General features: G+C 39.8%; 1 protein-coding gene across 1 annotated transcript; it reads left to right on the forward strand.

Annotated features, from left to right (window-relative positions):
* The first annotated feature begins 7611 nt into the window (after positions 1 to 7611).
* LOC128399001 (vomeronasal type-2 receptor 26-like) lies at positions 7612 to 11395 on the forward strand. The gene is made up of 3 exons (XM_053360260.1): positions 7612 to 7680; positions 9455 to 9581; positions 10497 to 11395. Exons 1-3 carry the CDS (start codon positions 7612 to 7614, stop codon positions 11393 to 11395), a joined length of 1095 nt encoding a protein of 364 aa, XP_053216235.1.
* The last annotated feature ends 3498 nt before the right edge of the window (positions 11396 to 14893 follow it).

The raw sequence follows: 14893 nt of genomic DNA on the forward strand, positions 1-14893 counted from the left end.
ACCTCCCCCCCAGCACTACTGGAATGATTAATTGTTATTTTTTGTTATTAAAATTACCGTTTTACCTAGCGCTTTGCAGAATTTCAAAAATAATCTAGATTCCGGTAGGTAGCCGTGTTGGTCTGACACAGAAGAAATATGTAATATATATGTATAAAGGTAAAGGGACCCCTGACCATTAATTAGGTCCAGTCGTGACCGACTCTGGGGTTGCGGCGCTCATCTTGCTTTACTGGCCGAGGAGCCAGCGTTTGTCCGCAGACAGCTTCCGGGTCATGTGGCCAGCATGACTAAGCCACTTCTGGCGAACCAGAGCAGCGCACGGAAACACCGTTTACCTTCCCGCTGGAGCGGTACATATTTATCTACTTGAACTTTGACGTGCTTTCAAACTGCTAGGTTGGCAGGAGCAGGGACCGAGCAACGGGAGCTCACCCCGTCGCGGGGATTCGAACCGCCGACCTTCATATCAGCAAGCCCATATCACCCGCGTCCCAATTTATTTATGTGTGTGTGTGTGTGTGTGTGTATATATATGTATGTATATATATATATATATATATATATATATATATATATATATATATATCTCTGAAGAACTGTGCATGCACACAAAAGCTCATACCAAGAACAAACTTAGTTGGTCTTTAAGGTGCTACTGAACAATGATGTATTTTGACATAATGGACCTATGATTTCAGCACAGGCAAGACTGAAAGGAATAGACAATCCATCCCTACTCAGTTGTTTCTCAGTGACCACTGAAATTTGCATATGTATATTTATGAACTGACTTAATTTGCAACTTTCATGACACCAGCAAATACAGTGAGTTGGACTAGAGGCGACTTCTGCTGAGATGTGATAAATATGTTTTCTTCTGCAATATCTCATAGAAACAGAAAGAGAAGATTAGCTACCTTGTAATTATCCAATTAGTAAAGATTACTCTACTTCTTAAGTCCCAAGGGAACTGTGGTAACCACCTACAAAACAACAAGGCTGGATGTGATTTTTAATACCCTCAGTATCACTTCAAGCTGGGGCTGGAGACAATCACACTGGGTCAGTCTGATCACTGAGACATAGTTGGAGACATAGATCAACTGAGAGCCATTTAAGTCAGGATTCAGAGAAGGATAATGTGTTGGCAGGTGTACTGGTGGGCAGAAAGAATTTTTTTATGCAAGTTAGTAGCATTTGTAGTCTTGGTAGTAGTTTTTTTGCCACAGGTGGTGTCCAAGATTCCTGACATCAGTTGCAGCCGCCGTGACCCTCTTCCTATTCTTCACAAGTATTACCAGCCAGGAGACCAGATCATTGCTGGCATTATGTCTCATCTATACAGATTTTCCAAAGTTATAAAATTTGAGGAATGTCCCTCTAATGATATATTTGAAGAACCCATGTAAGTTTTCTTAGATTAAAAAAATGCATAGCATACATTTGCCTCAATTCTTTTCTATCTATCAAATGGTAGCTCTAGTGGATGGGAGAAGATTAATTACATATTAATGTTTTATGTTTAATATAGTTGCTTCAATTCTTTTCTGTCCTTCGATTGATAGCTCTAGTGGATGGGTGTCAGGGCTGGATGCTGCTCTCTTCACAATAAACAACGGCAGACCGCTGACGGTTTTATAGTCTTTATTTACAACTATATTCAGAAGGCATAATGATTAATCCATCAATCCAAGTCACTCCCTTCAGATATAGCCAACAGCTTCTTCTTCCTCCTCCTCCAGCACCTAAAGTGCAAGAACTTAGAGCCCTGCCTCTGACCCTGTCTTTTGTCCTTGCATCATCGTAAATTTCCTGCCCCCTTCCTATTCAGAGGTTAACCCTCGCGGTGCCTGTAAGTCAGCCTGTTCACCCCCCACCTCTTCCTGGTTCTCGGGTCCTGTTCTCAGGAATTGACGCTGCCTCACTGGACTCTTCTCCCTCCTCTTCCACATACATGTATTCCTCTTCTGCTCCTGTCTCTAAGCGCCCATGCTCAGCTACGTCTGGGGACTTGGAGCATCCTGGCTCTGCCCTGACAATGGGAGAAGATTAATTACATATTAATGCATTATGTTTAATAAATTTGCTTCAATTCTTTTCTGTCCATCGATTGATAGCTCTAGTGCAGGGATGTCTAGCAGGTCAATCGCGATCTACTGGTAGATCCCCAGGAGGTTTTGGTAGAACGCGGTTGATGACTTGGGTCCCTTTCCTTAGCATTCTTAAAATCGAATCCGGCCCCACCCCCTCGCCCCACCCTCCATTGTTGCATAATCTGCAGGATGGAAAACGGAGTTTACTCAGTGAGGCTGTTTGTTTCCCCAGTGATTTCTTGGTGAGTGGCTGCTCCTATTTCTCTCCCAAAACTCATAAAAATGGGCCTTTCCTTCCCCCTAAAGAAAGCTCAACAACTTTGACCTGAACCCCCCCCCAAAAAAAACCAGGGGTAGATCACTGCCTGTTTTTAATTCTTTAAGTAGATCGCAGTCTCTTGGGAGTGGGCCACCCCTGCTCTAGTCGATGGGACAAGATTAATTATATATTCATTTATTATGTTTAAAACATATTTTCCATTTTTACTGAATGCTGTCTTTTCCCTTGCCATATGCAACATGATTTATTTGCTTTTGGGCAAGGATGTCTTTTGACTTCCTTAGGGTACCTTAGATTATAAATTCTTGCAGCTGATCATGGCTAACCCACTGCACAAAATGTGGTAAATTGGAAGAGTTGGAGATCACCTTTGGTAAGCCACCTAAATTTCTTCCAATGAATTAAAACTATTCCTCATAAACCCCACATCTACAATTTATTTTCAGAGGGATAACATGTTTCTAGAAGAATACCAGTGTGATTAGCTTTGTGTTTTCAGCAACTGCTTGTTGTTGTGTAGGGAAATGCTACAATCCTAAAATAAATTGGTATATGGATAATTTCAGAGACATCCTTCCATTAACAAGTATCTTTGAAAACAGTACTAGAACTGTACAGGTAAACAAAGATGAAGAATGTCAATCTCCAGCAACATTTCATTATACCTCTGCTATGTTTCTGTTACTGAAACCATATATTTACTTTCCATGTACCTAACTGAAATGAAGTATACTTCATATTCTGAATCAAACACACCATTACATAGCATGTAACTCTAATTACAGGGCTATGATCCAAATATACCAGCATTTCCTGGCCTCAATATTTGCTGCAAAAGAGATCAATGAAAATCCACACCTCTTACCCAATGTTACACTGGGCTTCCATATCTATAATAGTTATTTCAGTCCAAGATGGACCTATCAGGCCTCATTGGAACTCTTCTCTACACAGGGCAGATTCACCCCCAACTACAAATGTGATAGGGGGAGCAATCCAGTAGCAGTCATTGGTGGACCTACTTCTGAAGTCTGTCTCCACATGGCAGATATTCTGTGCATCTACAAGATTCCACAGGTAAAACGTGTTCATTTGGCAGTTCAGTTTTTGAGACACAATTTGTCACATCCCTTGCCTTTAAATGTGGCTTTGCACATTGAAGATAAAAATTGTTTCCAAAGTACCATATTCAACATGCCTTTTGGGAGGATAATTGTGTGTGCTATGCTTGGGTGGCGATGTTGTGCAGAAGCTCCAATCCCTCTATTTATAGGGACATATAAACTTGTGAAATAGCTAGGAGGAAAAAATCTCTTGCCAATCTACTCTCATCTCCAAAATGTATCATTATCCTGATGTACCTTTTACTAACCCCTTTTATGGAATGTAAGATTAACCAGAGGATGCCCTCAAGATATGATAAATATGTAAGTTGTGAGGGATATCCAAGTAAATCATATACATATACTACATACACATTAGCAGATGTCAATTATTTTTAAATTCAGGTTTTATTTCCTTAGAACAAACAAGGACAGCCAAGACTGAGCCCTCCAAATAATGCAGACCACAAATATCATAATCCCTGATCATTGTCTATGCTCACTAGGACTGATGGGAGGTATCATCCAAAACACTTATTCATTATTGTGTTAAATACCTACGAATTAAACTGACATGTGAAATATGCCAGTGACACTCCACTGCAATATTCCACGAGGGCACGCACTTGGCCAACGTAGCTCTGCCTTTGCAATTTCAGTGTATGTCTCCTCTGTGGTGACTGTTGAAAAGATTTGTTCAGGCCTCTTCAATATCATTTCCCCTTGCTTAATTAATTTTCTTTTTCTTTAGTTTATATATGGCTCTGCCCCAGTGAAAAATAAGAAAGCAGAAGCTGTTCTATACCACCAGATGTTTCCAGATGTGGACCATCAGTATAAAGGGATTCTCCAGTTATTGCTGCATTTCAGGTGGACATGGATTGGGGTCCTATCTGGGCATGATGACAATGTAGAGCGGTTTGTACACACTGTGGTTCCCATGTTTATCCAGAGAGGTATTTGAAGAAGTCACACAATATCCTGAGAGATCCCACCCATCCTGCTCACAACTTCTTTGAACTGTTGCCTTCGGGCAGAAGATATAGGACAATGAAAACACGAACCACACGCCTTCTGAATAGTTTCTATCCAAGAGCTCTGATTGCACTAAATAATGATCTTAGGGCCAGTTGCAAGAAATAGCAAGCAGGAAGTAGGAAGGAATGAGATAGGTTTTAGGTTATGTTATGCCTTTAAATAGGTTATGTTATATTCTGGATTATGTTATGTTTTATAGATTATGTCTGAATAGGATGAGAATGTTGGAGATACGTGCAAATGTGTATGTGAACCCGGTCTTTGGGTGGGTGTTTGATTTTCGTTGTTGTGTATACTGTGTATATATGGACAATGACAATAAATTTATCTTAAGAATCTCTTATCTTAAGAATCTCTTAAGAATTTGCTTTGATTTCATGTTAAGAATACCCATGATGACTTTTTCCAATAATATTTTTGATATGGTGGAAGATGGGGTCAAAACAAACTATCTGATCCTTAACAGCACTGTTAATGCAGTAATCTTTCATGGTGAAATTGATACCATGGTAGTTTTGAGAACATTTTCCAGTTATTCAGAAACTATGGATGAATCAACAAAGGGAAGAGGGAAAGTCTGGATTATGACGTCCCAGATAGATTTCACATCAGTTCCCTTTCAAAGAGGCTGGAACATAGACTTACTTCATGGTACTATATACTTTTCTGTTCACTCCCGTGAGATAGAAGGTTTCCAGAGATTTCTTCAGATAATAAAACCTACTTTGGAAAACAAAGATAACTTTTTCCAGGAGTTTTGGGAAGAAGCATTTCTTTGTTCTTTCAACCCTTCCCTGGTAGATGGAGAGAATACAAAAATCTGCACTGGGGAGGAGAAGCTGGAGAATCTTCCTGCATCAGTTTTTGAAATGACCATGACTGGCCACAGCTACAGCATCTACAATGCAGTCTATACTGTGGCACACGCTTTGCATGCCATGCATTCATTGAGATTCAAACATAGAGCAAGAGTGGGTGAAGGAAGATGGAAGCTTCTGAGTCAGCAACTGTGGAAGGTAATGTCTTCAGCATACTAAGAACTTTAGACCATAAAAGGATCCCTGCTGAATCAGACCTGTTGTTGTTCTTCAGTGGCTATTTTTAAGAGTCCCTTGATCTGTACTTCTTTTGATACACCCTAGAATTGCTTCAGTATTTTTGGTGCTGAATCACACTATTCATTCATGTTAAGTTTGTAGTCTGCTAGGACTCCTCAATCCGTTTCACATGCACTGCTCTTAAGCCAGGTGCCCCCTATCTGCTTTGATATAGATCTACATATCACTCATAATGTATTTCATTTAATGACTGGTTGAAATTATTATTTTTTCTTCCAACCCATAACATTAAGCATTAGAATACTCTTTGAATAAGCATGTCAAGTTGACACATTTTGTGCTTACAAAGTCATAATATTAAATTTAATCCTAAATTTACCTTCCCAAAGAAATGCACCTGGCATTCACTTTATTGTCTTTTACACATCATGGTAAGATATTCTTTAGACAGTATGTTTATTCTTTTTAGCATTTTGATAAGTGGGATCATCTTAAAAGATGGTCCCTGTTGTGGGCAGGCCCTCAACCCAGTTCCCCCCACCGTGGCATGGGCGGAGTAACACCCTCATGCCGGGTAATCACCTCACTCAAAATGATTGGCCAATCATTTTGAGTGGGGTGATTGTGGGGGTATAAAAGTGGCAGCCCGATGTGTGCCAAGCACCTACTTTGCGCTGCCAAACACCCACCTACCCTCCCTTTAATTTAGGTGTCCTCTGGCCTTGCTTTGGACTTTGGTTGATCACCAATCTTGGGATGGGGACTGCGTAGGAATTTTTCCATTTGGCAGATTTGCACTAGCTTTTTGGTTTTCTCCTACCTCTTAGCAATCGTCACAACCTTGTAAGGTTTGGCGGTTAGGCATTGGCTTATTGATGAGTGGGGGAAGGGATATTGGCCATTGCCTGCCCCTCCATCATCCAAGGTTATTCCATTAAAGGAATCCAGGGCCTGGATCCTGTCTGAAGTCCGGTTGAGGGGCTAGGGCCATGCCAGGCCTCTGGGAACACCTGGGGAGATGCAGGGCTTCCTCTTTGGGTGGTTTACCCTTGCCGACTTCCTGCAAAGGGGGCAGGAGTCCGATATAGTCTTTTGTCAATGTCTAAGCCAATACCACTCACATTTGGTGTAATCAATAAAGTTGTGGCCCAAATTTTGCCCATTAACCTTAAACCAAAATTCTGCGTCAGTGTCAATTTCTTTATTCTAATAGGGGATGGTTTGAGGGCCTTGACACGCAATATGAATTAAACATAGAGGAAGTATGTCACTCAGCTGTATTTATCTGATCTGATTGCATCCAGATTTAGTCATGCTAACAGTTATGATTATTAAGACAGGACTTTGTTGCTATGATTTCAATGGCTCTCTTATTTCTTTCTCCATCTTTCCTTCACTTCAAAGTTTCTAAAAATGTATATAACAAACAATCCTTATATTCTCTCATCCCCAATAAATATTGCAATGTAAGTAATGCAGTCAAACATAACAGTTTTAAATTCTTTAGAAATGATTATATCAGTTTGGTATCTTCTACTCTCCATCTTAACAGATTGTCTCAGAATCATGCATGTTTAGCTGATGATGAAAAGGCAATATTGTCCTTTCCAGTGTACCATATTTAAATTAACATGTACCATACATATTTTGTGTTCCTGAAAATTCTAAGATGCTTTTGTAGTTTCTCCCTAAGGGCAACATTCCATATTTTATCTCACTATGCTTCTAGAGCAAAGTTAGTAGCTGTTTTCTAATGTGTTAGAACATTATAACGGTAATCTAGTACATTATTATGGTAATCTATATACAGTTTTAATAAATCTCTCATCATTCCTTTACATCCTCATGAATTGCTCACATTTCCCCCACCAATTCAGCTCAACTACTTTGTGAGAAGCACCTCATTTAACAACAGTGCTGGGGAAAAAGTTTCTTTCAATGAATATGGAGAGATAGAAGCTGTATTTGATATCATCAATTGGGTCACATTCCCAAACCAGTCTTTTCATAGAGTCAAAGTTGGGAAAGTTGAGTCCATGGCTCCCCAAGAAGAAGCATTCAGTATTCGTGAAAAAGGCCTTGTGTGGCCCAGCAGGTTTAACCAGGTAAGGTCCATTCATATAGTGGGGTCTATTTACCAGACACTTCCACTGTGCTTCACAGTTCAGATACTGACATTGTTCTGTTCACCCGTGGGTATAGGATACACATGGGGACATATGTGTAGTGGTCTTCTCTATGTGACAAGTAATGTTATGTCACCCATTCTTTTAACCAAAGAAGATCTTCCTCCTGGAAACCTTTGAAGCTATATGAATAAATTTGACTTCAAACATGGTAATTTAGTGTGCATTTATCAAGGATAGAATTATATATAATACAATGCAAAGCATGTTCTCCTTCATGGAGAGCACGTGTTGCGGTGGGGTCTAACAGGACATCCCCTCTTGGTTACTGGGCAGGACCGTTTGTATGGCCATGACTGTGATTGGGCCAATTTGGGTTGTTGGGGAGATTTTGATGCTACTATTTAGAGGGTAGGCCCGAAGGTTATATATTCTTGGTATGCAGCTTTTGTCAGACTCTTTTGCTGCATGCATCGGATCGCCCGCCCACCCACCCTAATTTAGGGCTGTTGAATTTGACATTGCTATGCCTGTCATGGGGTCGTCTGCTTTTGGGGCGGGGCCTGGTAGGAATTTTGTCCATTTGGCAGATTGGCTGGTGCCATTTGGTTTTTGCGGTTAAAATTGGTTAAAATTTGGTTGGTGGAGGGATAAGGGTTGGCTGTGCCTGTCCCTCCAATGCTGCTGCTGCAAGGGAATTCTATTAAAGGAATCCAGGAGTTTGCCATACTTTTGTCCGTATTCCTGGAAAGGGGCTAGGGCCTTGCAAGCCCCTGGGAGCATGTGGGGAGGGGTTGATGGTATGGTGCCCAGCCCCATTCTCTCCCCAATATTGTTTTCCCTTACTGGCTTTTGCTGGAATCCGGAAGTCATTTCTGCCCCGGGGCGGGGACAGATAGTCATAACCAATGCTTAAGTAACTACTCACATGTATTTTTATAAAGTTGTGGCCAAAATTATGCCAAAAAACCTTAAACAAAAATTTCTGTGTGAATTGTGATTTATTTAGGGGGGGTGGCTTGACATGCAACTTACTGCCAATGTGTTTCAAAAAACAAGTTGTTGCACAGAGTTCCAATTTTTATGATATGTGCAAAAGTTAACACCCAGAGTGGCTGGGCCAACCCAGTCTGATGGGCAGGGAACAAATATTAGTTGTTGTTGTTGTTGTTGTTGTTGTTGTTGTTGTTGTTGTTCTTCTTCTTCTTCTTCTTCTTCTTCTTCTTCTTCTTCTTCTTCTTCTTCTTCTTCTTTTTCTTCCTGCTGCTGCTGCTGCTGTTCTTTGCAGTGTTAGCAGTGGCTCCAGACATTCCAGAGATATTGTCATTATTCCAGGTATATTGCCATTGTGCAATTCTAAAATAAACCCAGTGTATTTCCACATGGGCTGCAGAATGAGATTAGATGCAAGGACTGGAATTCAGTATGCTCCTCATATTTTTAAATAGTCAATAGTGTCTGCAATGAGATGAGATCTAATTCTATTTAGCTGTTTCAATGTCATCTCCAGTTGTGAGTATTAGCCATTGGAGTGAGACTTTGGATAATATGGTGAAGTGAAGGAGCGCAGAACTGACCAACCAAAGGGGGCTGTAACTGTGATAATGAAATGCTGGTCTTTAATAGCTTTCTGGCTCCTGACCTTCATTGGCTGGCCTGTATGAGATAGCTCAGCAGATTTCCATAATACAGAACACTATTGAAATGCAGTTTTCCAAAGGAAAAACCATGATCCTCTTTCATTTGTGGACAGGCACAGCCCCTTTCTCTTTGTAATGACCATTGCCATTTGGGATATCATAAGGCAAAGAAGGAAGGAGAGCCATTTTGCTGCTATGATTGCCTTCCATGTCCGGAAGGAAAGATTTCCAACCAGACAGGTAAGGAAAGTTATGTTCGTTGGAAATGTTCAAAATTTAAGGATGATTGGGGCTGCTGATATGGGGTTTTGGAGGACTAATAGGAATCTCAGCACTCAGAGTTCAAGCACTAGGTGGACATATACAAGCCTGCTTGGAAGAACCACTAGGCTTGCAGCAGAAGCAACCCCCCCCCCAATGAATACAGGGCGTGCTAAATGGCTATGGGATGGAGACTGATGTGTTGGGGCAGAAAAGAATATATGATAAGAGAGGAAGTGGAATGGAAAATACTGAACAGTGGGATTCCAACAATGCAAAATTTTGTTACAGATCTCAGTGCTCTCCTAGTCAACACCATGATTCAATTAACACCATGGTAGAACTAATACCAGTCCTAATAATTTATTGAAACTTGTTGGAGGCAGTGATGCTGAGAGCTTTGAAGGAATTAAATATCTGCAAATTCTGGTAGAAAATTAATTAAAGAACATTTCTTGGATAAAGGTGCAGATTAGAACATCTATATTGATTGGATCTGACCTTTCACTTAAATGTTGTTCAGCACAGTTCTCAGCAATCTAAATCTAGCATCACATACATTTAAATATGTATTATAGTTGGAATATCCAGATTAATGCAGAAATAAAAATGGAGGAAATGATTATTAAAACACACATTTAGAATTATCATAAAGAGGAAATAGACATGTTCTAGATCCTTTCCAATTGGTAATACCTGCAAGGTGATACTACTGGGCTACCAAAGACATATGTGGCCCATGGAAATTCTCTCCACAACTTGGTAGTGTGATTACGTGAAGAGACTGTAAACTTGCATTTCTGATATCAGCATGGCAACTTTCATTCTAACTGTATTTCTACATTTTTGTAATTCACATAAATGCTGTTTAGAAATCTGGCTTCTCTTTTTCAGACATGGATGAATGCTTTCAGTGCCCACCAGATCATTACCGAAACGTGGAAAAAGATTCATGCATTCCAAAATATATAAGTTTCTTGTCTTATGGAGAACTCCTGGGGATCTCTTTGGCCTGTTTTGCTCTCTCTTTTGCTTTTATCACAGGGTTGGTGCTGTGGATTTTCATTAGGCACCGGGACACTCCCATAGTCAAAGCCAACAACCGCAACCTCTCCTACACTCTCCTCATCTCCCTCTTGTTCTCCTTCCTTTGTGCTCTTCTATTCATTGGTCAACCTGAGAAAGTGACGTGTCTCCTTCGACAAACAGCTTTTGGCATCATCTTTTCAGTGGCAGTTTCTTGTGTGTTGACAAAGACAATCATTGTGGTCCTTGCTTTCATGGTCACCAAACCAGGGTCCAGCATGAGGAAATGGGTGGGGAAACAACAGGCCACCTCCATTGTTCTTTCCTGTTCCTTGATTCAAGCTGCTCTTTGTACTGTGTGGCTGGCAACTTTCCCCCCATTCCCAGATTTAGACATGCACTCAATGAATAAAGAAATTGTTTTGCAATGTAATGAAGGGTCAGTCACCATGTTCTACTGTGTCTTGGGGTTTATGGGCTTGCTGGCCATTGTCAGCTTCTCTGTAGCCTTCCTAGCCAGGAAGTTACCTGACAGTTTTAATGAAGCCAAGTTTATCACCTTCAGCATGTTGGTTTTTTGCAGTGTGTGGCTTTCATTTGTTCCAAGCTATCTGAGCACAAAAGGAAAATTCATGGTGGCTGTGGAGATCTTCTCCATCTTGGCCTCCAGTGCTGGGTTACTGGGTTGTATCTTTTCCCCAAAATGTTATATTATTGTCCTGAGGCCGGAATTGAACAGCAGAGAGCAGCTAAAAAGAACAAGTTAATGATGCACCTGAAATTCTGGGACCCACATCCCCATGGGAAAGCAACAAGACCTCTCCTAGAAATAAGTAATTAGTTTGACTGGCATTTATTTGAGAATCATCATCTCAGATTTTACCTGGCAATGTTCCCTCTGCTACTGTTGTATTCTTTATTCCTCAATACTGTGGCTTTAATGTAGGAATAACTTTATTTAAATATGTGATGGGTTGTTGTCATTTTTAACTTGGCCTCACCAAGCGGAATATTAAATGATAAGATGGCAGATTTTTTGTAGACATACTGCTATTTTTTCCTGCCACCTCCATGGAAGTACTTCATGAAGTTTGTGTAAATTTGTTGGGCTAGATCAATTGGAATTACAAGAAGAACACTCTCTGGGAATTGAGGGTAGTTGAACCAACTGCAGCTTTGAAATATCTTCTGCCTTTTTAATAGTAGTTCATTTTCTCAGTCACAGATTGTTTGTAGTTGTTGAATTTTGCAGTCCGAACAATGAATGTATATTTTAATTGCATTTCTTTAAATGCATTTGTTTGTTTTGTTTGCTTATATAAAAAGAACTGATTCATTGCACTACCCAAAGGCAATGACATCCTCTGAAACATCAATAGTCATGAAATAAATAGTAAAACCACAGCCAAATCTACTAAAATCCTTTGGTACATAGAATAAAAGATAGTCCTCATATAAAATGTACAAATTAAATCTCCGAGTCCCATTTGCAGTTGACCACTATTTTATTTAGTTCTTTTTCCCTAAGCATCCTAGCTGCCAAGGAACAGAGAGCTATTTTATAAGTTACAAAGCCATTGGCATTGTTGATCAGCCATTTCAACTTTTTCCGTTGAACTTTATTACTTCTGTTGAAATCTACAATTTAATACAATGAATAGTATATATTATTTTTTCATGCGTACAGCCGGTTACATCTTGTGTGTTTATTAAATATTCTCTGGACAGCAGCATGAAGTTTGATATTAATGTTCAGCTTGCATGATTCAGTACAATATTGGAAAAATAAATATGCTTAGTAGAACAATTGAAACCCATGGACCTAAATTAGTTATTGACTATTCATTATTTTCAATGGGCGTGTTCTAAGCATGATTAACTTTGGATACAAGAACATGTGCTTACTTGCTAGGAGGGAAAGCAACAATGCAGCACAGAGACTTGCCAATGAAGTAAGTAGAATCAGTCTAACTTAGCTAATGAGTTACATGCACAATTTCTTGCTGTTCTGAGAGAGGGTATATTTGGATTCCTGATCAGATGTTTCCAGGAAGACAAGATTGAGAATAAACCCTTTCATAATTATGGGACTCTAAAACCAGTAAAAGTCAGACTTTCAAAAGTGGGGTTGGATTATTGTTTGGTACAGTCAAGATTTATTTCAATTATGAGGTTTAAAATGTGACAGGGAACTCTTTTCAAAAGGGCATTCAAATAGCTTTACATTGCTCTTTGAACCTATACTTTTCAGCATTTTAAGGAGCCAAATGGGTGATGGAATGGTTTTCATTGAAACCGCTGCCAGATAGAGATTTGTTTCTTCTATTTCAACAGCAGTTTTAATGGAAACGACTTCTCCCCGCCTGGGAGAAAGGTGCACTCACATGGTCCATTTCAAGCAAATGAATGATCAGGAGTTTGCTTTAGCTCCCATTTGTATATTATAAGCCACTTGAGTTCCCACTGTACACACCACACCACATATGGCATCAGGTGTGGGGTGGGTGGGCATGATTTGGAGAAAATGGTCAAAACCTGTTCCTTTAATGAAGCACATTTGGCCTTCAGGCTGGATGTTCACCACATATGTTTTAAGTCTTCTTTTTTCTGAGAAGCTTTTCTTGCTGTGGGTTATTACAAGTCTTTGTGTCTATTGCAACCAAGTGAAGAGATGTGGTAAATATGTTTTGTGCGTGTAATAACTGTAATTATAAATAGGTGTGTGTCCCTTTAATTATCACATTAACTATGGTTGGTCATTAATTACTACTGCTCAAAATATCAGCTCAGCCATAATCAATGCAGTTTTTTCTCAAGACCTAACAGAATTGCATCAAGCAGCAGCAAAAATATGAACCAAGACCTATAAATGCTTATAATAATCGCTGCACCATTCAGAACTGGGGCTAGGAATAGTCAGGACTCTGCCAGTCTAATCAGTGATAATTTTAAACAAAGAACTGGTTCTCCATTCAAGTCAGGTTGTGCAATTCAGCAAATTGAAGGATAATGTGGGGAAAGCTGAACTGGTGTACAGAAGGAACTGTTTCATGCAAAATCATGGGATTTGTGATATTGGTATTAGTGCTTCTGCCTCAGGTGTCAAGCAAGATTCCAATTGTTAAATGCAGACTCTGTGACCCTCTTCCTATTCTTCACAAGCATTACCAGCCAGGAGACGCTATAATTGCAGGCATTATGTCTCAGATCTCTATAATTTTCAAACCGATAACCTTCAAAAACCGTCCTTCTATTGACCTCTTTGAAGAAACTCTGTAAGACCTTAAATATATAAAAATTTAACTGATTTTACTATTGCATGTGATATATTCTTCTTCAGGAGTTCCAGCGTGAATGTTGAAAAATATCTTCCTTGATAAAAAAATAAATGGGAAATTTCTACAGAGGGCCCTATCAGCCGAAATGTGGTGTGGCATAATAATATACTGTTTGGTTGGAATGGCTAAAAGGTGGGTTGGTTGCCAAAGGAATGGTGCAAGCTATAGTGTTGAAGGCAGCACCAGTAGGAACCTTATCTCACGCCCCTGTATGAGATTCTGAAGCTATACTTAAATCATGAACATGCAAATGAGAGAGTACCTCTTCTCCTTATTTCACTATTCAACAATGAGATTTCCCATATTATAAACTGTTGCAGCCTAAAATGTATATCCTACCCTTCTTCCTCAAAGGGCGACGAGGCTGGCTAGCAACATTCAATCAAATAAAAAGAAAATGTGATCATAAAACTCCACTGTCTAAAGACTTTTGGGGTTAAAGTAACTGGAGCCTATGGTTGTTTTTGCTATTGTTGGAGCGATTAAGGGGGATAGTACAATAGCAGGTTGAAAGCATTCTAATTTCTAACTATGGGGGGGGGGAGTCAGGGAATTTCCAATATCAGGCAGCCCTTACTACAAAAAGAATGAGAACATGCGATATCACATAGGATTCTGATTTATCAAATAATTTTTCATATAACTATGTTAATTCTGGAACTGTATGGAATACCCATTAAATGAACTCTCTGCCCCTCCCCAATATATGCTATTTTCTTCCTCTTATGAAAACCTTACAGCACCTAACAATACCTGTTTCCTTCCAAAAGTATGAACAAATGCAAACATCTTCAAATTGCTTCCGATCATGACCAAGGAAAGAAACTGCCTGGGGGAATTTCAGGAGGGAGAGCGACACCATTGAGAAAAGCCCTCTAGGCGCATAGGATGCCAGTCCACCTAGCTAAATACTGTCTACACATTGTC

Source organism: Podarcis raffonei, chromosome 13 (assembly GCF_027172205.1).
Source record: "Podarcis raffonei isolate rPodRaf1 chromosome 13, rPodRaf1.pri, whole genome shotgun sequence".
NCBI classification, from domain to species: Eukaryota; Metazoa; Chordata; class Lepidosauria; order Squamata; family Lacertidae; genus Podarcis; species Podarcis raffonei.

Coding starts and splice junctions, on each gene's coding strand:
- LOC128399001 (XM_053360260.1), top strand. CDS start 7,612: ATGGCTCCCCAAGAAGAAGCATTCAGTATTCGTGAAAAAGGCCTTGTG. Junction 7,681..9,454: donor GGCCCAGCAGGTTTAACCAG/GTAAGGTCCATT, acceptor ATTTGTGGACAG/GCACAGCCCCTTTCTCTTTG. Junction 9,582..10,496: donor AAAGATTTCCAACCAGACAG/GTAAGGAAAGTT, acceptor TCTCTTTTTCAG/ACATGGATGAATGCTTTCAG.